Raw genomic sequence first — 23,671 nt, 5'->3', positions numbered from 1 at the left:
TAGAACCTCAAGTGGTATTACATTTTATTTCAGTTTCATGAAATGTAATAGCTTTTCTCTAAGTTGTAGTGATTTGCCCGATAAGTAAGTAAGCACTAAGTGTTTGGGTTTTGAAAGTTGGGAAAGGTCTAATACCATCTATCAGGGAAACTTTTATATAACTGAATATAATACAGTAAAACTAGTCTGGTTTTTTTTTTCATATTATTAAAAAAACCCTCAATGATTATGACTTATGAGCTATAAAATTCAGCTTTCTGATGGTATTGGCTGTGACTTGTATTTTTAAAATTTATTAGCCAGCTAGCAGTGAAGTTTTTGCTAAATCCCTTCTATATATGGCTGCTTTTCTCCTAGTTGCTGATAGTGGTATAAAATCAGTGCATTTAGTGTTCAGATTTCTTGTTGTGGCACAAGATGAGGAAAATTTTATTGGCTAGGCCTATATGCTTTTCAAGTGTGCCTGGAACAGAAAACCTGTTTTCTTTCATCTGGGAAAGTATATATATTGGAAATACTAATTTGTCCGCTTCCAGGGCTGCTGCTGGAAGTACTGGATGTTTCAGATGCAATGTGGTCCAGAGCAGGATCAGCATGATGTGTTGCTGGTTTTGTTTTCTCCTTTGGCATCTACTCATGTTCCCTTGGCTCTGTGAAGAGCTGCAGTAGGTGGGGACTGATGGAGTGACAGAGAGTCCTAGAAAGTGAAAACTGATGACTTTGTATTTTGATGGAGGGGAAGAAGATAGGTGTGTTGGTTGACACATTGTATTAATTGCTTCAAGAGAGGATGTTTGTGGCTTTAGGCTTTCTGTGTCTCAGACTCTGCTCTATAGCTGAACCTGAAGTCAGGATTGAGGCGAGAGAATGGATGTGTTGCCTATTCTGGCTTTAAATAGTGATGATGATGATAACAGCTTTCTTGGAAATTATGCATATAGGATGGAAGGTTGAAATGCTGCTAGAGACATCAACCAGATGATTTTGAAGCTGTGGTGTACTTAACCCTCCTGCCCCTAAACATACAACTCCTCCCCCTTCTCTGAATCCCAGATCTCCAGCTCTATTTCAGGACTTGATTGATCACAAACTTCCTGAAATAAGGGAGAAGGCTCAAGGAGGGTGTTAAATTTGGATATTCAAAGATGTTAATTATAATAGAACCAATTTCCTGATGAGAGCTCTTCTCCACAGAGAAGTCATCTCATTGTAGAAACACCACCATAATTAACAGGAGCTGAAGCACTTACTGGCAACTCATCACAGGGGCCTAGGTTAGTATGTGTCCAGATATCACATTTCCTTTTCTCACAGGAATGATATCTTCAGACTCAAAGATGAGGAGTTTTTGATTAGATGGTGCCTCTCTGTTACTGCTCGTGTCTTCACCGTTTTCTGAATAGTGAACATGTGGTTCTTCTGTCCAGTTTTCCCAACTTGTAATTATAGTGATTAAGCGTCTCTTTGGCTAAAGTAGTCCAGCAACTTTCTAGAGTATGAAAACTCTGGAGGGCAACCGTTTTCTTATGTCTCTTTCCCCGTCTCTTTTTTCCTCTGGTGTTTTGTGTGTGTGGCTTATGCTGCACATTTGGACACTGAGAAGATAAATGCTGTGTGCCTGCTTCTGAGTGAGGAACAAAATTAATCCAATTCCTGTTACCCAGAAAGCGGACTAGTGCAGGGCAAATCAGAAACCTGTTCAACTGAAGAAGGTGGTTGGAAGGGTGGGAGTGCAATTATTGAAGAGTCTCCTACCTGAGATGAATCACAGTTCAAATTCTCTCCTAGGTCTCCAGCAAGGTCACTTGGTTATGCACATCCGAAATAAGTTAGACTTGGAAGTCTTTGCTCAAGAAAGACCGTAATATTGGGGCAGAAGTGGTGCCCATCAAATACAGTTGTACAGGTCAGGGAAACAGCAAAAGACTGCACAGAAGGTGGAGGCATTTGCTGGAAGCACCTGGAGCCAGGCATTTTGCCAGTGGAAAAGACACAGAAGTATGCTTCAAAAGTGAACACTGTCTCCTAATCAGTACACAAGTGTGACAGAAGACAATTTTAAGAACAACTACATTTGGTACAAAGGATGCAGCTTCCCTAATTTAATCTGATCTGTGCACTCCTTGTGCTTCAGCCTTCTTCTCAGCCATTTTCCCAACTCCCACCTGATGCTGCCAGAATTAGAAGTCTGTCCCCATTCCTACCTAAGCGACCCACGGCTCAGCAGGCCCCTTGCCTTCCCAGTCCCTTTCTGATCCAGGCAGACAGCTTTCTCTACACATATCCCTGAATGTCAGGAACATGTTCTCTGCTCCCACCACATCCTCCTTCTGCATGTACATCCCACTCCTCCCCGCCTGTTGCTGATCATGGAAAAGGAACAAAAGCAAGCGTGAGTGTATGTGCAGAGCTCATACAGCAGCAGAGATGTTAATCTGAGCAAATCCCCAGCTTTAGCCAAAGCCCTCTTCCCCCTTCAGTGCCAGTGTTACTTTATAGCTCATGGACCTTTGTTAGCACAGGCACTGGGACCCAGGGACTGGAAAGGCTCTTCTTTTCTTGTCTCAGCTACAGTTCAGATACAAACTTAGCCCTCAGTGACTACTCAAGCACCACTGCCTGCAGAGGTGGTGCATAGTCTGGTGAGAAATTAGGGTACCTGCTATTCCTAAAACCTGATAAGAAGGTTTTGTTGCCCCAAACCTCTTAAAGCAGGGGTAAGTAGTGATATAAAAATCCCTCTTCTTGCATGGGACGAAGCTTCACCATTCCAAGGAGGTTCCTAAACCAGTCTCCAGCACACCATGACTGTGGTCTGCACACAGCCTATGGGTCAGACCCAGACTCCCCATGTACCACAAACACTGAGCTGAGTGCAGCACTGTTGCCTCTCCCCACCACTTGTCTGGTCATGGCTGATCTTCTGTATGTGACAAACTTCAACTTTGCCGAAGGCTGTGCTGGGGCAATAAGAGAGCTATACTCATAGGCCTGTTTGTCCTGGTGTCTACAAGCACCAGCTCACAGAGCGCTGCTTGAGAGAAGCCAGAAGTGTAAGTAAAAGTTGAAGTCATTTGGATGGGCTTTCAGTGGCTCTGTCATCCCAGGATGGAGGACTGCAAGAACTGTGGGAGGAAAGTTGGATGAGAGAGGGTGGTTGGGTGAGGATTTCAAATATGTGCAGGAGTATGTGGCTCAATGCATTGAGTGTGTTGGAGGTGAGGAACTAGAAAAAGAGAAGTTATCTTAATAAGTCTGAGTCACTGAATGAGTGGGGGTGGTGGCAGAGAAGTCTTAGTGAGGCAGGGATTCATAAACTGAGGAGGACACTGTGAAAATTTTGCATGGAATGAGCTGCGGAGGGGAAAGGACTGAAAACTGCTGTGCCAAACTCTTGTGAAGAAGCCCTCAAGCTCATTGCACTGCCCACCTATTTCTTTTCAGTGCTTACCTTGTGAAGTTTGTGAAAATAGAGTGTGCAAACCTCTTGAGTCTAATTTCAAATAAATGGCAAATGATTAATGTTAAGTGAATAAATCTTGCACAGTTTTCCCCTTGGCCCCTGACCACCTCTTTCTAGTTCAGGTGCAAACTTAAAGGAGGCTTGATTGCTTTAACTGAATTTTTTTTAAGGTTGTTCAGCTATGAATCTCTGAGCAAAACTGGAGGTAGGAGACTCATGGGGATTGAAGAAGAAGAAATAACCCCCACAGTGCTTTACTGCTGATCTGTGCACTCTGTCAGCCTGGAATATATATTATATAGAGGGGCTGGCAAAACCACTTGGGATTCCTATGAGCACCTCTTCAAAAAAAGCGGCCCCCGCAGAGAAATGAAAAAAGCAAAGCAGAGGGAGAGAGGAAACTTAGGTTGAATTTAAAGATGGCTTTCCTGAAGAACAAGGACCATGTTTATCAAGGAAAAGACACTTCTGACAGAGGACAGATTCATTTAAAGTAGAAATTGGAACACCTTCACCCAGAACAGGAATGAACCTCTGCTGAACTTTTACTTAATATTATTTTATTCACTTGTCTCTTCTTTCTATTTGTAGGCCTCACCACACATACATAAATATTCCTGGAGAGAGCTGTTTCAGTGCTGTTTCCAGTCCTCCTGGGATGAAGAAGTAGCAGGAATGTCAAAAGGATCCAGATTCTAAGAGATTATAGTTTGGCAGAGTACAGACTAGTGTGCCTGAAGTTAGCAGAGGCGGATATTTGAAGGTTCACCTGAATTATGCCTGAACTCTATACTTAAAATTAAAGGGCTGCTTATTTCAGAAGGTGTATTTCTAAAAGAGTTGTGGGGAAGCCTAACTGCATTCCTGCTAAATAGACATGTAAGAGCATCCATGTGTGCTGAGCAAGCAGGGGACCTATGTGCAAAGCACAGCAATAGGACAACTAATTGTAAGGCACAGTGTTAACAGCAGCTGCTTCTCTGACAATTACTTGCCATAGCTGCTGGATCTTTCAGATAAACTCAGGCCAGTCCAGGCCTCGAATTAGCTAGAAATCAGCAGTCCATCTGCTTTCAGAGTTGTGCTTTTATCCTCTGGAGGCAGGCTGAGCAATGCAAAGTCTTCCATGAGGACCATGATTCATATGCCAGTGAACAGCTGCTCCAGATCCCTGGGTATGCCCAAATGATCCTGCAACTGATGCTTGTGCTATGGTGTGAGGTTATTTTGTTGTGGTGTGAACCAAGGATTACCTAGTTATTTAGTTTCAGGTAAATAGGATCCTCATTTGCCAGCCTGCTTCAGTGTTGCATGCAGTGGGAATTCAGCCTCTTGAAAATCCCCTTCTGCCTGTTCTTTCCCATCTTGACACTGTTAATTTTCTAGGTATTTCTGTCCATGCAAATGAATAAGATAGCATTACTCTTTCTCTGGATTATACTTGTTGAAATTGTTATGAGGGGAAGAACAGCTTCAGAATCTCCACATTCACTATATATATATATGTATGTGTATATATATATATTTATGCCTGCTGAGATGGATAGCGTGGTTAGACAATTGCATGTGCACACAAAGCCACACGTCTTTATTCCTTCACCCACCATCCCTTACCATTTCAGTTTTTTGTCTCTCTTTCAAGGATATACATGAAGAATTAAAAAAAAAAAAAGGTGTCTCTGAGTGGGAGTTATCACCTTCTAAGTATTGGCTTAAGACCAGCTGAAACAAGGTTTGCTTGTGACCTACATAATTCTGGCCTAGATCTCTGGTCCATAGAAAGGAGAAAACTTGCTTCATGTTAAAAAGGTCTAGGCCACTTCAAATACCTTGTCTTCTTGGTGTTTTTTGTATGTTTAGACTTCTTTTCTTTCTGTTTTCAGCTTTCAGCTCTGGAACACCTTCTCAGAGCTGTCCCCTCACTAATGGCATTAGAATTGCACTGTTGATGTGTAGTGAGGTAGGACAAAGCTGATGATGGGGCCTGTAGAAGTTGCCATGGAAAGTGTTGGAAAACTTCATCTAAAATAACTGGGATTAGGTCTCTCCATCATTGTTGCTTATTTCTCAAGCTGCATTATCCTGCCTGTTGCTCTGTGTCTTGCCTTTGCTTCCTTTCCTGACAAATCCAGAGAACACACAGGTATCATGGGGGCTGTTTCTGCCAAATTATGGATTGGGACTTGAAAAGCTCATAGGAGCTGTGGAGGAAAGTAGGAGAAGAGGAGAGGTTGGTTATCAAATATATTTTCCTTTTTTTGATCTCTTTTCCGGGGTGGAGGGTAAAGGGAGGAGAGGAACTGAGCAGCCCATAAAGGTGAGTACCCATGATAGTTTTTTTAACAAACAAACCAGATGAAGATTAGGGTTCCTATGGCAAATGGCTACCAGCAGAAATATCTCAAGGATTTGGGGAGGAGTGAGGAGAATGATGAGATGGTTAACCACGAGGTCCCACCATTTTGGTTTAAAAAGTCCTTTCCCCAGCTGCAGCAGCATCCTCAGCTCATTTGCTGAAGAGCAGCATTTCTGTGTGACCAGCACCTGAGGCAGAGGACACATTCTCCCTGTTGAGAGAGGCCTTGAAGTCAGCAGGCACTGTGTTATTGACAGTGCTGAGCTGTGTTCCCTCTCTGAGGAGTTTGAAGGAGAGGAGTGGGAGATGACAGGTGATGAAGGGGAGATAGAGGGACCTTAGAAGCTTAGTGGCTACTGCAGAGGGGACATGAGTTAAGGCTTGTGGATACCATATCATCTTGTCTCCCCTACCCTGGGAGGTCCTAGGAGCCACATTCCTTCTTCCAGATGTGAGAAAGGCTGTAGAGCAGCTTTCTTCTCTGGCCTTCAGGCAATCCAATCTCAACAAAATCAGAGAGGATAAGCGTAGGTACAAGCAGCAGAAAACTTTAAAATGTCTGTTTTGTTTGGTTTAGTGTTTTGGGGTTTTTTAATTTTTTTATCATTTTCTACATTACTGTAGTAGCTCCTGGGTAAGCCTGGGTGCTTGTATTTGTTCTCTGCTTGATACCAAACCTCCTTCTGAGAACAACATCTCTCACCAGATATTGTGGTTTTCCCATTTCGATTTAAAATGCCAAACCATGTAGTCATTTGATTCTGGGAGTAAGAGAAGGGTGAAGGAGGTTAAGTATAGCTTTTGTTTAGATCAGCACAGCATGGAAAATAACCATCTTTATACAACCTCAAGGCTCTGTATTGAAGGTCCTACTGAATGGTTCCCTGATCAACCCCAACCCTGAGAGGTTGACTGAGTGACTTCCTTAATTGGATTTTATGTGTTGATCTCACTTTCTTGATTTTTTTTCTCTTTTCAATAACTTATTATAATCATGCCCTTCTGTCTACTAGAAAAAAACCCCACACCTCACACTGAGAAAGAATTGTACTTTTCCTTTGGCATCTGGTGGTTGGCACAGCTTCCATTAGAGCTCATGTTGCTGCTGAGCAGTGGACATAGGGCAGCGTTCCCTGCTCCTCCTGGGGTATGCACACACAGACATGCACCAGCTTGTGCTGGCAAAGGTGAGAGAGAGAGTCAATCAATCTGCTAGTGAAATCTGAAATTAGGCTAATTCTGGTATTCATGGGGTAAATAGCAAGCTGTGGACTTGCCCTACCAGAAAGAGCTGCTGTTTTAGTTGTGTAATATACTGTGTGCCTGGCTCCATGAGCATTGGCTATCCAGGATTAAACCATTTGATTCATTCCATGTAAGAAGAGAGCACATGGACAGTGTATGACAGCAGACTGCATGTAGCAGGACTGAGACATGCGTGGAACTTACAGACACATAAATAGCACTTGGGGATGGATGGGCTTTCGTTCTGATCAGAAAACTTATGTCCAAAATTTTGATAGGTCATAGCTGTTAATAAGAGGACTTATCCCACCACTGTTATAAGTGGAGAGGGCGGATGGGGAAGAAAAAAGTTCAAGAGAAGGGAAATATGCAGTAACATGATGAAGGGAGATAAGCTGATATAAGAACCTGAATAGAATTCAGGAAAATGAAATATAATGAGGTTTCAAACTAGGGCGGGAGGAAAGAGGCACAATGCATTCTGTGTGGGTAGGAATGAAATGGGGGAGTAGGAACTGAACAGGATAAAAGGGGAGGGGAGGAATGGTTAGTGGAGAAAATGAACAGGGTAAGGAGGGTAGAGATTTGTAAGGCAATGGAAGGGAGATTTAATGGGTGAGGTGGAAGAAAGAAGGTAAGCAAAGAAATAAGTGTAATGAGGGTACTGAATTAGAGAGGTGTGGGGGTTGGAAAGTGGGTGCAGGGAAAGGAGGAGAAAATGTCTGATTACCTAGGGAAAGCAAAGGTTTTTAGAGAAACATTGGGGAGTGGGGGCAGGCGATAGAGAGAGCTGTGGACATCAGAAACCTCAGAGAAAAAACCCCCAGAGCTATAAAAGAAAAAAAAGGTTGGAAAATAAAAGGAAAAATGAAAAAAAGAAACAAACCCCAAGAGTGACAGACACTGCCCTGTCAGAAGCTCCTCAACAGACATGTATGTTCCTGTGAGCTCCCATATAAGCTTATATTTGTATTTCCCCTAAACCTGCAAAAAGCCCCATCTCTATAGAAGTGGGCAGCCAGGGAACAAATGCCTTCCAAAGGAAATGAAATCTCCACAGCTACAGGGTATAACTATCTTGATGAGCTAAGAAAAACACCCTCTACACTGCCTCTGCCTGTATATTTGCTACATAAATTTAAGGTCAGAGCACACTTTAATACCAGTTTCTAATACCTTCCTGCTGTTCAGAGAATACCCTTAGTGTACACAGGACTGGGTAGCATACATGTTTTTGAGTAATTTGTATAATGAAGATTTGAATTTAGTGGTGGGAGCAAATGCTGTCCTCAAGAAGCAGATGCGATCTGTGTATCTTGAGTGGCTGACAGACGAAACTGTACAGTACGTAAAATGCTCAAAATTTGTCCTGTAATCAATGCCTGAAGTATCTTGAGAAGGAACCTACTGTCATTCTCTTGTATATCTTCTCTGCCCTGGAGCAGCCATGACAAACTGTGACAGGCATAGCTATAGGGAAATTCCCGTTAGCTCAAGCTGCCCAGCCAGTAATGGCATAAAACAGGAGGATGTATGGAATTCTCTGCAAATTCACAAGGTTTGTTCTTGCAGCAGGAGATGTGCCTAGGAATGCTTCCACTTCTAAGCCAGACCTCAGTGTATCTTGTTCTCTGAATGAATTCATGAGCGTGGCCTGCGGCATACTATTTCTCCCTTGTTCTGGTGTCCTGCAAAACAGCATATTAAGAAAAGCTGTGATGCCTTCCCCAGGCACTCACTTGTGGCTAAACTCTGTCAGAGAGAGGGAAGTGCCAAATACATGCTCCGATTTGTAAGCACCGTGAAGGATTTCTTCTAGAGGGGGTTGCAGCCATTCAACCGCTCTGCCTACCAGACCTTTTATAAATATTTCATTTATAGTCAAAGATTGAATCAACAGAGTAAGCTGTGGATGGGGTGAGGCCTCAGGGCTCTTCAGTCAGACAGAGTCTGTCAGGCTCTTTGTGTGGATTTAAATACTGGCATGACTATGTTTCTCGGCAAGGCTTTACTTTTCCAGGCTTAGTTTCAGCCTACATCATATCTCACCTTGCCCCTCCTGATCTCCAGTCAGATTTCCTCTGCAATTGTCACCATTAGGAGCAGGTTTTAGTTCATCACTCCTTCAACTTACCCTTTCATTGGGAAATGACTTTTCCCTTTCATCTAGAACCTTTCACTCTGGTTTCCTCTCTATACTCTACACTAGAATTCTCCATTAATAGTAACTTCTGGGTGTTTAGACCTACTTGAATTAAAATAGGTTTTTATATTAGAGCTGCATCTGAAATGCAGAATTTCAGTGGTGGGCTGAACATGGGTGGAAATCAATCACGCCTTTGGCTAATCTACAGAAAAATGCCTTTCTGCTTGTGTGAGGGCTACAGGCTTGTGTGTCTGTCAAAAAAACTCCAACTCTTTTGTAATTTTTGAAAGGATGGTGGGAAAAACATTAGTTTTGTAACACTAAAAGTAAGTGAGGAGGCATAAAGACTTGGATTGGGATTATGCTGACTGTTGGGTCCTGTTTCTGTAATTGCAAGTAACCATATAATAATTGAAAATTCTGGATTCAAAAGGAAAAAACTTTCTAAATTTTCTTGTATCACAATTTTTAAGGAACTCTTACATCCCTGTAACAAGGTTAAGTCCTCTAGCACAATATTTGAAAAACTCTTCTGTGCCGACATCAAGTGAGATGTCAGACATTGCCAACCTCCTGTGTTGCTGCAGGAGTGGGAATTTGGTAGCGAAAACACCCAGATGATCTTGGGGAAATACACGGTGCCATCTGCTATTTGGAAACATAAGAAAGGTGTCTGCTGGTCTGAGCTTGTGGGAAAAGCATTGCTGGTCTCAAGGTGGTGATGGCTTCTGTCACAGGTATATGAGCTAGGCACTGGTCAAGTAGCTGAGGGTTTGACTGGTTAACAGTGCCAGTGCTCCCCATCCAAGGTCTCAAATTGTGGATATTCATTGTAAGGAGGCCAATCAGTACAGAAATTAAAGGAATGTAAGATGTTATTTCTAGTCTGTGACATCCACTAAATCTATTCAAGTAAACCAAGATTTATAAAGAAGGTTAATGTGTTCTCTTACACAATCTCAAAATAATAGCATAATCTATTAGGATGCCTAGCACTGATCCTGACTAAACTGCCTCCCACTCTTTTGGTGGTGTTAACTGCTTTGTGCAAGTGTAACAGAGATGGGGAAGGTCAGTCATTCTCCACCTGATCCTTGTCTCACTGTTACTGTAAATTGAACCTGTATCTTATCTGTAAGTGGATTTTATCTGTTCCCAACTGGTGTTAGTGCAGATGTGTGTAAAACCTCTATCATCTTAATTGTGAGTGCTACTGGTTTGTGTTGAACCAGCAATCTTGTTTTGGAAAATTCTCGTGGTTTTTTTGGACATTAAATATTTAAAGCTTCCATTTTAGTGTGTGCTTTTTGGCTGGTGAAAGGAAAAACTGTTTGAATGCTTTTCTTCTTTGTTTCCCCCGTAGTGTGCTTGCCCTCCTGCACTGACTAGGTAAGCAATTTTATAGAAGGGAGTTTTTTTCTTTTGCTCCTGACGCAGCTTTTCTTGTCAGCTTCAAGCTGCAAGTTTCTCAAGATGAAACCTCCACCTTATGCAGATCTTTGGAGCTTTTTTAAGAAAAATCCTCCTCCCACTCCTCAAAGTTGTGTGGCTTTGTACCACTGTTCTTGCTGCGTGCCTGCTGCCTGTTGCAGAGCTGCATGGAGTCTTGACTTAGATTCTCTTCTTTTCCTCCTCTCCTGTGGTCTGAGATATTGCTCTTGTGTCGTGACTGGACACTGTCTATATGTGATAACAGCTCTGCTACAGTAAATTGTGAGAACAAATGGCTTCTCCTATTGAAAGCACCAGCTTTTCTCTATCTCAGTGTTTGACTGAGAATTAGGACAGACAGTTGCTTATTTTCACATTTCTGTACTCCTACAGTATAAAATAGCTTTCAGAAAGAAAATGAGAAAGTCCTGAGTGCATCTATGAGTTCATCAGCTCTGAAATAGGAGGTAGCTACTGTGAGGACAAAATTGGTGCCGATACCTCGGCATGTGCTGGAGCAAATACTTTCCTGCTGCTTTCCTCAGCCGGAAGAATTTTAAACTGCTCCTTGCCTTATTTGTACTGATGAAGCTTAGCTGGCTCTCAGTGAGTGAGAACTGAGCCTATATTAGTGTTTGTAGAGGGTAAACACCAAGAATTTCCAGAAATAAGAATTTTATGTAAGGGGGGAGGGGAAATCGATATGATATGCAAAGACCAACTGGATACAATGACTAAGACAAAAAGAGACAAAGATTTGCCCCAATTCAGGAGCAAGTAATTTTGGAGGCTCCACCATGTTAGGGTGGCTTTTTGTCAAAGGAGGACAAAATGCACTGAGAGCAGTGTGTGCTTGTGCCTGACTTTCACAGCCAGAGGTAGAAATGCCCCAAGGAAGCTTTCATACAGCACTTCTCCCTGATCACAGGCAGAAAATCCCAGCTGGTTCCTGAGCAGGTGGTTCTTTGTATGCTCTACAGACTGAGTTGGGAGATGGGTAAGGGGAGCAGTGGGTGGAACCTGCCAAGAGCCTGGGTGAATCATGCAAAGGTAATTTCTGTACTGCAGGACTGGAAGGGACCGTGGGGAGGGTAGTCAGCTAGCAGGTATTGGCAAAAGGCAACTAACTGCATGTTGGAGTATCGTACCTCCTCCAGCCTTTGGTGATGGGCCAAGCAAGGGTAAGGTTTATCCAGCTGGAACCTACCTCTGGCATATCTGATGAAGGGCAGATAAGGAGGTTGCCCTAGAAGTGTCCAGAACTAACCAGAGATGAGGCTGGAGGCTTTGCTGCTGAGTCAGTGCCTGAGGCAGCCTGTGCCTCCTGCCAGCCATGCAGAGACAGCTGTGATTCCCCTGCACTCACAGACTGACAGCCTTTGCTCTCTGAGCTGTGAGCATGAGCACTCAGACTTTGCAGAGGTACCTGGAGCTTAGCACAGCTGGGAGGTTTGTGCTCAGCAAAGGGATCTCCTCCTGACGCTTTCCAGCCCTATTGACAAAGACCCCTTGCCACCAGCTAAATATTTTGAGCTTCGCAGTTGCTGCTAAAAAAAAAGTAAAAAGGCATTTAAACTCTGCTTTGCAAACTATCCTGAAGATTTCATAAAGTGGGTATTTTTAGCATGTCATAAAAATATAAAGACTCACTCTTATTTTTATCCCTTCAGTCTCTGCAAAATTAATCGAAGGCATTTACCTTGCTTTCCTTTGCTTCCTTGACTTTGAGAGACTAGCTAACTTTAGGACCCAGGAGGGAATGCATGATCAGATGTTGGCAAACGCTGGCCATGTTTTGTGTCTATTTATAGTAAGTGTGTGTCGAACCACCTTGTCGTTCTTTTCTTAGCATCAGCTGGACGAGCACAGCTATCAATTATCCATGAAGCTAATGATAATACAAGGAAAGCTATGTAAAGCAGGTGCTCAGAGGAGAGAGAGAAAAAGAGGGGAGGTAGGGTGATAGGACAGGGAGAGTGAGATTTTAGGAACTGAAAAAAAATCCCTTTACTCAGCCTGAAAACCCTTATTATCTGTAATAATTATTAATAACAGGGGAGCCTGCACAAAGTCATTGTGACTGCTTTCAGCTGGTACGTCCCTCCCAAATGTTATTTCCCTCATTTATTTTCATTGTGTTGGCAATCAAAGGCAGTGGGGTTTTTCTTCCTTTTTTTTTTTTTTTTTTTCCCCTACTCCCTTTGCTTTTAATAGACCTTAAGCTGTGTGTTCTCCTTCCCCCACCTCTCTGTCCTGGCTTCTTATATTTGGGTTGGTAATAGCAGGTTCTAGTTTCCCTGTGAAAAACTGATCCTCTGGTATTTCTCGCGATTGGAGATTGCACGTACACGTTTGTTTCCTCTTTCGTCTCCATTTCAGAGAGGATTTTGCCTGCAAGGACTCTGGAGGGAGAAGGGAGGAAGTGAAGGGATGCCATTCCACTCATTGCCAATGACAAAGCTGATTGTCAGCTGTTTATCAGCCTTGTTTTTTTTTTTTCTTTTCTTAGTGTCTTTGCTGCTTTTATCTCTAAGTGCAGGGGAGCAGGACAGTGTGAACTCTGCTCGACAGCAGCTCAGGTTCTGACACCATCTGCCACCTAATCCACTTCCAAGGAAGGGTCTGACGTTTGTGTGCATGTGTGTGCACATATACCCTCCCCACCTGGACATACATCATTTCGCAGACTCACATTGACCAGCCCACAAGCAGCATTTCTCTTCTAAGAACTGGCCTTTGATGTTAATTCTTTTCTTCCTCCTGATTTAGATTTCCCTGATTTGGTTTGACATGCTATGGTGGGAGGTACATCTCAATTTCCTACCTAGCCTGGCTCTCCGAAGTGTGACTTTTCCTGGAAGTTATGAGTGTGAGATGCATGGATTTCTTTTGCAAAAGCAGCAGGAAACAGAACAGGTGCAAAATATCTGTGTCAGGTTCCTTGGATAGCTGGTAAGTGGGCTCTTGCAGGAACTGTTGAATTTTAAGCTTTTCAGTGACATAATGGCCAGTCTGACTGCTGTCTGTAAGCACTGAATGTGTTTCAAGCTTTGTAGATCTCCTTTCTCTCAGAGTACATGAAGAATGACAGTTACCGTCACACGTGATGCTGCGGTGTATCTGCTGATGTTTTTAGATGAACTGTATTCAACACAGTTCACTGATTGTAATGGATTATGTTTGCTCATGGCACTCAGTACTGTGCACATTCAATGCTGTGGAAAACGGCTTGAGAATTGAGATGGGAAGAGAAGAGGGAGTTTGGGAAGGATGGAGAGGGAGGGAACAGTATGTATACAGAAAAGCCAATTGTTTTGCTTGCAATAATCAGTTATGCTGTTTTTCTGGGCTAGAGTAATGAATGTTTGAATTAACTTCTAGAAAACAGTATATGTCTCTAATGCTGGGTGGCTTTTGCACTTGAGTGTTGTGATTTCTTCCTCCCGAGTGCTCATGCATAATCCTTTCCTCCCCCTTTGAAAGAGTCTCTGTTGTGAAAAACGGGGCTTTTTCTTGGCAGAGGAGGAAGGATTAGTGCTTCTTTCAGAAGTTAACACAGTCTTCGGAAAGGGATTTCTGCCTCTGCCAAACAAATAATGCAACTTGCCTGCAAAGCTGAGCAGAATGCTGCCATGTAATGCAGAGGGTTTGATGCAGGGCTTCCTGATGGATATGGAAGGACAGCCGTCATCTGCAGGGGACTTTACTCTCATTTGATTCCTCTGAAGATCTGCTTTGCTTTGTGGTTGGATTTTTTCCCCCTTCCATCTGCCTTTGTTGACCCTCTCCCTCATTTTCCAGGCACACACTAAAGGCAGGATGCTATTTGCCTGTGTGAGCATCATACTGAGCATGGCCCAGAGGAATCCTACTGTTCAGTTGCCCTTCATTTCATCAATCACACTTAAAACAAAGTAAAAAAAACAAAACAGTTTCATACTGAATAATGCTTATTAATGAAGAAAGCAAAGGAACTTTATCCTACTAATTGGAGGCAGATTGCTATACAAAAACTAGTTTATCAGCAACTTTTGCTAAGTGCATTTTATTTTTCTCATAGCAGAAAAAATGATTTTTTTGATTCTTTGAGGTTATTTGGGGAGGTATTGAAAGAAAGGTTTCTATTGAGATCATATCGACATCTATTGATAAAGCCTGAAAACTTCCTTTCCCATTGCGGAAAATTGCTTTCATTTGTCATTTCTAAAAAAGGTAAGGGAATAATTCTCCACCTTCAACCAGCAATTTAAGATTGATCTGATTCAGACAGAATATTTCAGACAATAGATGAAAGAACTTATCTTCTAACCCTGGTTTCAGCTTTTGTGTAGGATCACTTCCTGTTCACAACAAGACCCTTGCAAGCTTCAGGTTATATTTGAAAGGGTATTCTCCAGAACAGAGTAACAGTGGAACTGGCAGAAGGGTATGATGCTGTGGTTTTGTTTAGAGGATGTTGTCCTTCACATTTTGCTCTTGTCTGTATAGTGAAAATAGCAGTTGTGCATGTGGAGGAACTGGACTTCTGAAGTCACATTTTTTTTTTGTTAAACATTGTCATTTTTCAGTGAAATATATCTCTACAAGGCAATGGAAAAAATGGTAATGAGTGTTGTGTGTGTGAGAATTGTGCTTCATTTTGAATTCAAAGTATTCAGAAAGTCCTCCTTTTCCTAGTTGCTTTGTTTTTCATTAGAAAATATCTTCTAATGACTACTAATTAACATGGTGCATTGGTCATCTAGGATAAAAACAAAGCTCCTTTCACTGCTGGAACATCTCTAGGGAATTAGAAAGCTCTCATTCCCTTCAGTACTAGAAAGTTTAGTGATTTGTTGTTTTCCAGCTTTATCTTTCTGCTTCTGTGTGTCTGCCATTCTGTCTCAGCATGGTGATTGTGTCACACAAGCGCAGACCTTTTCCAACCTTCCCTTGAGGTTTTGGCAGACCTACTCAGGGAGGGAAGGGGAATTCCCTTGGGCATTGGTACTCCCTCTGTGCCTCTAGCCAAGCTGCAAGGAGCCCTGCTGGTCCTCATGGGAGGTGCAGACTGGTCTTGCAGTTGAAAACTTGGAAAATTCCAAATAAATCCCTGGAAAAACATAAATGTCTGAACTAAATCCAGACATTTTGGGGTCCAGTTTCCAGGGAAGTAGTATGTGTGTAAGCAGAACAATGTTGGAGACTTTAGTCAGCTCGTTGCAGTCAAGCTTATCCAGCACTATTAGTAAGCCGAAACCCTAAGAAAAAAGAAAACCTGAGACAAACAAAAAAGGAGCTGAGATTGTATCCTTTAGTAATGTTGGGAGTAACTGTTAAAAAAAGGGACAATGGGGGATGCTGCACCTGCTCCTGGATCTAGCAGTTCAGAATATTTCTGCCTGTGTTATCTGTATCACCTGTTTGGATGACTTGAGCTAGCTGTGTTATTCTCTTTGGAGACAAATGCTTCACTGCATTTATTAACTTTACTATTGAAAAAATAACGTAATTTCTGAAAGTGCATAAAATTTAAACCAGATTATATTGTTGGGTTTTTTTAACTAAAAAAAGAAAGGAATAATATTGTATGGCCATATTGAGACCAATAAACTAATTTGCTGAGCCTGGGTGCACAGTCATTTTTGAAAAGGTCTTTCATATTTGTTTGTTTGTTCGACTTTTTACTTCAAATTAACTTTGGAAATGTAAGTAATAGGAAGTGACATTTTCATTCCCTTTATTTTGGAAATGGTGGATTTCACATATGCTTGCTTATTTCCTCATCTGTAATATGCATATATATGCTAATTATGGTCAACATTTCATAAATTGTCTTTTAGGCTGAATATTTTTAACAACTTTAGTCTCCTCTGATGACAGGTCAAATAATTAACTGCAATTATATAGGCAACTGGAAGGCATTGGTCTGTATTTGAAAGTGTAATTTGCACAGCTCCTTAAATGTAACAGTAGCAACTGCTCTACAGTGGAGACTGTTGTGTTAGTATTTTGTTGCCTTTTTTTTCCTATTTGTTTTATTTTTTTAATGAAAAGGGGAAGTGGTGATCAGAAATACCCATGAAGAATCTGGAAGACTGACATGAATCTTTGAAAAGTATAGCTTAACTCTATGTTAACTCAAACAGCAGTAGCTTGTGGTCAAATTCAGGATGACAAGCTCCCATCTGTGTATTTGGGGTGATCTCGAGGCAAACATCTGTTTTACAGTGTGATTGAATTTAAAAACAAGTCACCGTCATCTAGAAATATTTGTTGCAAGTAAATTTGAGATTTTTACATCAGGAACAAAATATTACTCTGTTGCTTACTCTCAGTACTCTGGATTTTTGATCTGCATGTGCCTATTTTGCACAAAGCAACTAGAGAGTACAAGGGGTGACTGATCACCTAGACCGGATGATACTCATCTCGGGTTACTGCAGGGAATAAAGTGTGAAATAGCAGCAGTACTGATGAGGACATGTGATATATCCTGAAAAATCAACAGCTGTTGGTGACAATTGACAAAGCACCAGTGGGGGATCTGCCTCCAGACTGGAGCAGCAAGGTCCCAGAAATCAGGTCATGGGCAAGCTGCCTTGTTGTTGCAGGGGAACTGGCTGAGAATCTTGGGATAGCTCAGTCTAGGGTCAAATTACCATTTCACTTGAAAGGAGGAATCTTACACCTGTTAGACTTTGCAAATATGAAGTTGCATAGATGTGGGATTACAAATGAACACAGAATAAGGACAGTCCAGTGAAGTAGACCTGAGTTACTTGGTTTTTCAGAAGACTTTTTTTGATTAAGTTATCTGTCAGGATTTGAAGTACATATCATGAAATGGTGACAAAAACAATTAGGAAGTGAGTATAATTTCTGCCAGCTCTCATCTCTGTGCTATCAATTAAATGCTCATTTTAGTCAGTAGGTTCTTAAATTCCTGTTTGTTTTGGTCTGAAGCTGTTCATTTTATATCTCACCCTGGAGGTGGATGAACACAGCTCATCTGTGTATCTTTATTCTTTCATTTCTGGGAAATCTGCATGCAGTAGTCTGCTTCCTCAAATATTCCTAACACTTCAGTAGCCTCAAAAAACTGCTGTTGCAACCAAATCCTCAAAGACAAACACAGTTAAGACACATTCTCTCAAAACTCTGGATGAGTATTTGTGCCCATGCTGCAAACACTTGTAAAGGTAGGTATGGATGTATGTCTTGGAGCATCTGTGTAGTTCACAACTGCAACCTCCTGCTCTCAGCACTGATGTTAAATGGCAATGCAACTAGCATTTGAACAAGGGCAGCAGAGAACTCTGTGAACTTCAGACCCTGAGTATCCTCTTCCTTTAGGGTCGGTGATCCCTTTATAAGATGATATCGACACACTGAGATAAAGCTCAATGTATAAATGTCCATCTGTTTGTGAGCCTGTATGCTCTTTGGAGAAGCAGGGTATTTCACAGGCCTGTCAACAGGGCAGTTTACATTTCAAAAAGGAAGAGTAGAAAGTATTTGGTAGAGACTGTAAAGGATGACAGAAATCTCCCAAGTAGATTTCAGTGCACCAGGGACTGTGTATCATGGCGACAGTCTCTAAATGTCAAGTGTTGTGTGCAGGCAAAAATGGTCTAAATTCACATAGAGTGATGTGCTCTGAAGCTGTGGAGTTCTCCAAGGAATAAAAGTCACTGTGGATATTTCAGGGAGGATATCTAAAGAGAGCATTACTGCAGCTGGGGAAAAAAAGGGGGGGGAAAGACAGAGGAGGGGATTTCTGAGGAACACAGAGGAGGCTAAGTAGAAATTTCAGTGGGTAACTGGGTTCATCCATGTCTTCTGTAGTTTCTCAAGGATCAGTCTCTTCTGTAATAATCTTATTCTACCTACAATAATCAATAAAATAGTGCACTTTCACTGTAATTGACCAAAAGCAGCAATGAGGTGGGAAACCTTTGCCTAACTCCTACTCTTGCCTTGCCTGCACAGATCTTAAATAAAACTCACCAGGTGTTTCCATATTTATTGAAATTCCCTTACCTCAAGGTTTCCCCTCAGCTTTGGAGTAGGAAATGTTGGTCTAATCACTCTGAATTGTGAAGGAGTCACTGGAGTCCTTTGACTGGAGAGGAGTTCCTACAAAGAGTGAAGTGCTCTACTGCCAAAGGTCTTTATTTGTTATGTTGTTTTAAAGAAAGCATTTGAATTGCTATATATTGTTCCTTCTCTGCTCTCTTTCCTGGTGAATATGTAGGCAGCTGTGAGGAATGGAGAGGAGCTCACATGGCTCTGTATTTGAGTAGGAAACTGCTATTTTAAATCAGGTTTGAAAAGATTATTTTGAAACTGGTGATTGTGCCCTTAGAAAAAACATCAGAGGTGTGGGGACTTGGAAAAATTATAGGGGTTGGTATATTTAACCCTTTACAGAGTTTTAGGTGGGGATTTATGCCCCTTCATGGGAGGGAAATAGCCACTCACCTGGATGTTTTGGAAAGACTGCGATACAGGGGTAGAGGCAACGATGCATGACTTGGTTTCTCTGCATCAAGGTCTGAGATTTTGCTTTCAGCAGGAGTACATCTCACACTGTTGGATTCAGCAAGTGTTAGAAAGACTGTGGTTACTACAAGCTACTAAAAGCACTCAGCAGTTTCTGATGGCAAAAATCTCTGCCCAGAGGGAAAATGGTTATGGAGCTGTGGTATCTCTCTCGCCTACACAGAGATGAAGCTGGGAACCAAGTCCCATCGGCTGCGTGAGCTGCAATGAGTTAAGGCAGGGAGGTGAGGAACACGAGAAGCTGTGGAAGCTCTTGTTGTTCAAATGGATGGGTTTGGGATCTCACTAGCAATATGGTCTGTCTCAGGAAGGCTGTTGGATCTAGGCAGGTAACTGCAGCGTCTGAGGTTTCTCTTCTCTCCACAGATAAGGAGGCCACCTCAATCCAGTACTTAAGTGCTGCCTGCCATATTTCAGGTCTTTGCTATGCACTCCTGAGCATGTTTCCAGGTGAATCTCATTTGCTTCAAAGCAAAGTAGGTAGATGACCTTTCTTTGCAGCTGCTTTAACTAATACGGACTGTGCTCTCTGCAGGAGGTTTTAGGTGAGAAAATTAGCATATAAAATTGTTAGCATAGTGGTGTTATTCAAGAGTTGGGTTTTTTCTCTCTTTGGGTCTTCATATAAATCTCCCTGTGCCAACAGACTTTGGTGCTGGGATGTGATTTCCATGAATGATGTGTCTAATATTAATTACAGAACAAAATTGATTCTTTTCTATTTACTGCTTAGAAGGTCATTGATGAGGGTAAGCTCGTATTTTAGTGAACTTGTAAATACATGGTTATATCCTATATAGTGCAGAAAGAGTATTACCCAAACAAAGTGGAACTTTGAGCAGTTTAGGATTATGTTCTATGGGAAAAGATAAAACTGCTGTCATTGTAAAGTCAATAAACCCTTGAATTGATCCATACTGACATTCTTCTGGATTGCATCCTCTTCTGCTATTCCCTGTGTGAGAAGGAAATGGTTTCGTGAAAATGTTTCTGATGATATCAGTGTTGGTGTTCCTGAACACAAAATGAATTCAAATGTTCTGGGCTTCATTGGTGGCCCAGCACTCCTTGATCCTGGTCAATATAAGGCTTAGTTCTCTTATAATTTACTTTACTTGCATTTGGACCTCTTTCTCAATTTTGCTTGTTTCTGTCTGCCTTGCTTGCACTAGATAAAAATGTGTTAGCAACAATTTTTGTCTTTCATTCATGGGAGAGAGACCTCTTTCTTTGTTTTATAACTATTTTGCATTGTTGTTAAAGTACTTTTCTACGAAAAGCAAACTTCAGTCTGTATTGTCCTTTCTATGAACAAAATCACTGATAGAAGAACTGTAGATATACTCTTCCTCTTAGGTCAGGGCTGCTGATGCTTTTAAGGGGAAAAGGAAAGAAAGGCTTCAGAAGTGCACTTTAATTTAGAGATGCATGAGAATTTGAATAGATTTACAATGCTTCTCTTAAAACAATGCAAAGCTGAAGTCTACAGGGCTTGAAATTGGAAGAAGTCTGAGACAACAAATGGAACTATTGGACTGTATAGAAAATGATTGTCTGCACAGCCCAGTGAACTGAGGGGAATTGCAGGAATAAAAAAATATATCCAGCTGAATTCCCAGACTTAATTTCTTCATTGTGAGTGCTTCTAATGAAGACTCACTAGTGGGCTAAAATAATTTAAGTCTTAAGGTGTGTCCTCCTTGGCAACCCAGTCTCATGCTGTAGAGGCTCTAAGTGCCTTCACTTCTTTTCTCATTTGTGATGCCATTCCCAGTTTCCTGCAAACACCTGGGACATATTGGCCTTGCTGGGGAAGTGGTGTGGAGTAGTTACTGTGCAGAGCTATCTGGCAGCTGAAAGGCAGCATAAGTGTCTTAGCAGCCAGGTGGAAGCAGCTATTAAGGCACACTTGGATTGCATTGAATCTAAAAATATTTAAATTTATTTAATCTGAATATACACAGAGAAAACTTTGAGCGATGCCTGCTACCTCCATGTTTCATACAGTATTTGAATTGTATCTATAAGAAAGGAAGATACCTAATTTTCATCTAGTGAGGGCATGTTATTCCCTCCCACCTCGACCTCCAGAAATGCTCCAGGAATTATTAGGACCATCAATAACTATCCCGTGAGCAAGAGCTGTGGTGTGTTACAGCTTTAGGGATGAGTGGCTAGTGCTTTATTTCCCATACATGTGAGCTTTGAGATAACTGTGAATCCTCTAGGGATTTGGATTTACTATTGATATGTAGACAAATCCCTAAGCCTGCCTGGGATTTGCTTGCATTGAGTTTGGATTGCTCAAGGCTGGAGATGGTCTGAAGTGGCAGTATTTAGTCACACTACTTCTGGTTCCTCTGCCAAAGCTGTTTGTTTATTTTATGATCTAGTTGACATAATGTGTCTGCATTTGCTTTTTTTTTTTCTTTTTATGAACAGCATTCTACTTAGTCTAGAAGAAACAAAATTGTATTGCATGGGGTAAAGATTCTTGGTCTAGAAACTGATTAAAAAGTAAGACTAGACACAAGTGCTTTTTGGTCTAGAGGGGTGTTTTCAGGGACTTATGTGGAGCTAGAACAGTTGTTGCTAAGTGCACTCTTGGAAATTGCTTGGAAACAGGAAATAAACTATGGGGTGTTGAAACTTGTCTCTAGGCTATTTAAAATGAGAATTAACTGTGGAGTTGCAGAAGGATCAATTGTAATGAATGAATGGACTATAAAATGGGGGTTGCTATTCTGTGTTGATAGGGCTACTTTTCTCCATCTGTACTACATTGCAGTTAACTCAGGCAGGGATGGACTGTGCATTACTTATTACCCATTTGGAGAGAGATTTAGTAGTCACTGTAGATAAGTCTATGAATATTTCTGCTTACTGCTCAAAGAAGCAAATAGAAGGCAGAGAAGGCAACCAGAGCAATAGTAATTTGATCAGTGAAATGGAACAGTGTGTGGATGAGAAAAGACTGGATAGAAAAAGTTTTACGGGCTTGAACGGCATGGAGAGCAAGCAGAAGTCAGGTAGGGAACAATAATTTAGCCTTTCCTGTGATGTAAGAGCCAGAAAACATAAGATAAATTTGTCAAACAGGTTTAAAAGAATGGAAATAATTTTTGCTTGCAATTCAATATTATACAGTGGTTCTCATTGCTACATAATGTCATGGAGACAAACATACCTGTATTAAAAGAACAGAAAATTGAACACTGTAAAAATGCATTGATTAACAGGTTAACAGGAATTAGGAGGATTTGATGCAGCCCATTCCAAGGGGACCAAAGCTTTGCTAAAGGCAAGATGGATACGTGGAAGGCAGTATAACTTTGGGCTTGCCATGTTCTCGTGCTTTCTCTATTAACATCCATTACCAATCTGCTGCAGGCAAAAGCTGCTGGCTTAGGTAAACATTTGGTCTGTCTCAGTAAGATTGTTCTTTTAGTCTTAATGTCTGTCTACAGTGGAGAGAGGTGAGATTATACTACCCTTTGCAGAGTACAGGCTGTGAGCTTGAGTCTGAAAAACAGCTTGTCTTGTTGATGTGATACTGAGACTGATCCAAAAAACCACTACTAGCAGGGTTGCTGGATCCTACTGGCTTGGAGTGGCTCAATGTGAGATCCATCCACATGAGGTGGCACAGACATGAAGGTGCTTGCTCTTGCAGAGGCATCAGGACTGTGTGTGAATTTTAAGCTGCGATGGAGACCACCCTTGTTGCACTCTTCTAGCATCTCCCTACTAGCCAACTTAGCTGATATGTCACTTGTAAGAACCCAGTTCCTTTCTCCTAATAAATAATTATTTAGGGAGCCCATATTTCTTTATGTGGGGCCGGTTATCTAAAATCGTATCTGTGTTACAAGACTGCATCAAAACACTTGAACCCACTCCTACCTCAAGCTGTTGTTCTGGAGCCTCCTTTTTTACAGGTGGTTCCTGCTGTGTTCCAGTGTTTTCATTTGTACTGAAAGCTGAAATTGTAGCTGTAGTTGTGTGTGTTTTAATGGTCTAAAAGGAGTTAGGAACTGCAGAGAAAGTTCACTAAGCTTGAAATAATCCATCTTACCCACATGATTCTAGTTTTGCTATTGAAGACACAGAAAATCCTTCAAACTTCATAAAGATCAGTGTGAGATAAGCAATTTTGCTGAGTTGCCAGACAAGGAAATAGCTGCATTTGACAGATCTCCGATATTTTTGCAAAGCATGAGAACAGAAATGGAAGCTGAGTTCGGTGGTGTTGTTGGCTTTCTTTTTTTTCTTCTTCACTTTCTTGATGCTCTAGTCTTCATTGCAGAGCTGTACAGAATGATGCTGGCCACTGCACACTGATGTGGCTCTGCAGTTGTGCCACTGCAGTTTATACTAGCTGAAAATTGAGTTGTGAGACATTCAGCACTTGTTTTTCTTTTTTTGTCAAAGCTGTAGTGGAAGTTTTTTGCAAGGTGGTATCATTGACTTCAGAGAGCTCAGTTTG

The 23,671-nt window shown here is 41.6% G+C and overlaps 1 protein-coding gene across 8 annotated transcripts in view; it reads left to right on the top strand.

Moving 5' to 3' along the window:
* DGKI (diacylglycerol kinase iota) overlaps positions 1-23,671 on the top strand; it is a 215,115-nt gene that overhangs the window by 25,674 nt on the left and 165,770 nt on the right. Inside the window, exon 1 of one of the 8 annotated variants that reach the window (XM_064654705.1) lies at positions 6,910-7,006. The exons of the other annotated variants lie outside the window; for them this stretch is intronic. Coding sequence (XP_064510775.1) covers positions 6,969-7,006 — 38 coding nt within the window. The 5' untranslated portion in view covers positions 6,910-6,968. Of the gene's footprint in view, positions 1-6,909; positions 7,007-23,671 lie in introns of those variants that run through there. 8 annotated transcript variants of the gene reach the window in all.

The sequence above is a fragment of the Pseudopipra pipra genome, chromosome 5, assembly GCF_036250125.1.
Source record: "Pseudopipra pipra isolate bDixPip1 chromosome 5, bDixPip1.hap1, whole genome shotgun sequence".
Lineage (NCBI taxonomy): Eukaryota > Metazoa > Chordata > Aves > Passeriformes > Pipridae > Pseudopipra > Pseudopipra pipra.
Note: the sequence above shows the minus strand (reverse complement) of the source record. Positions and strands in the feature narration are given on the sequence as shown.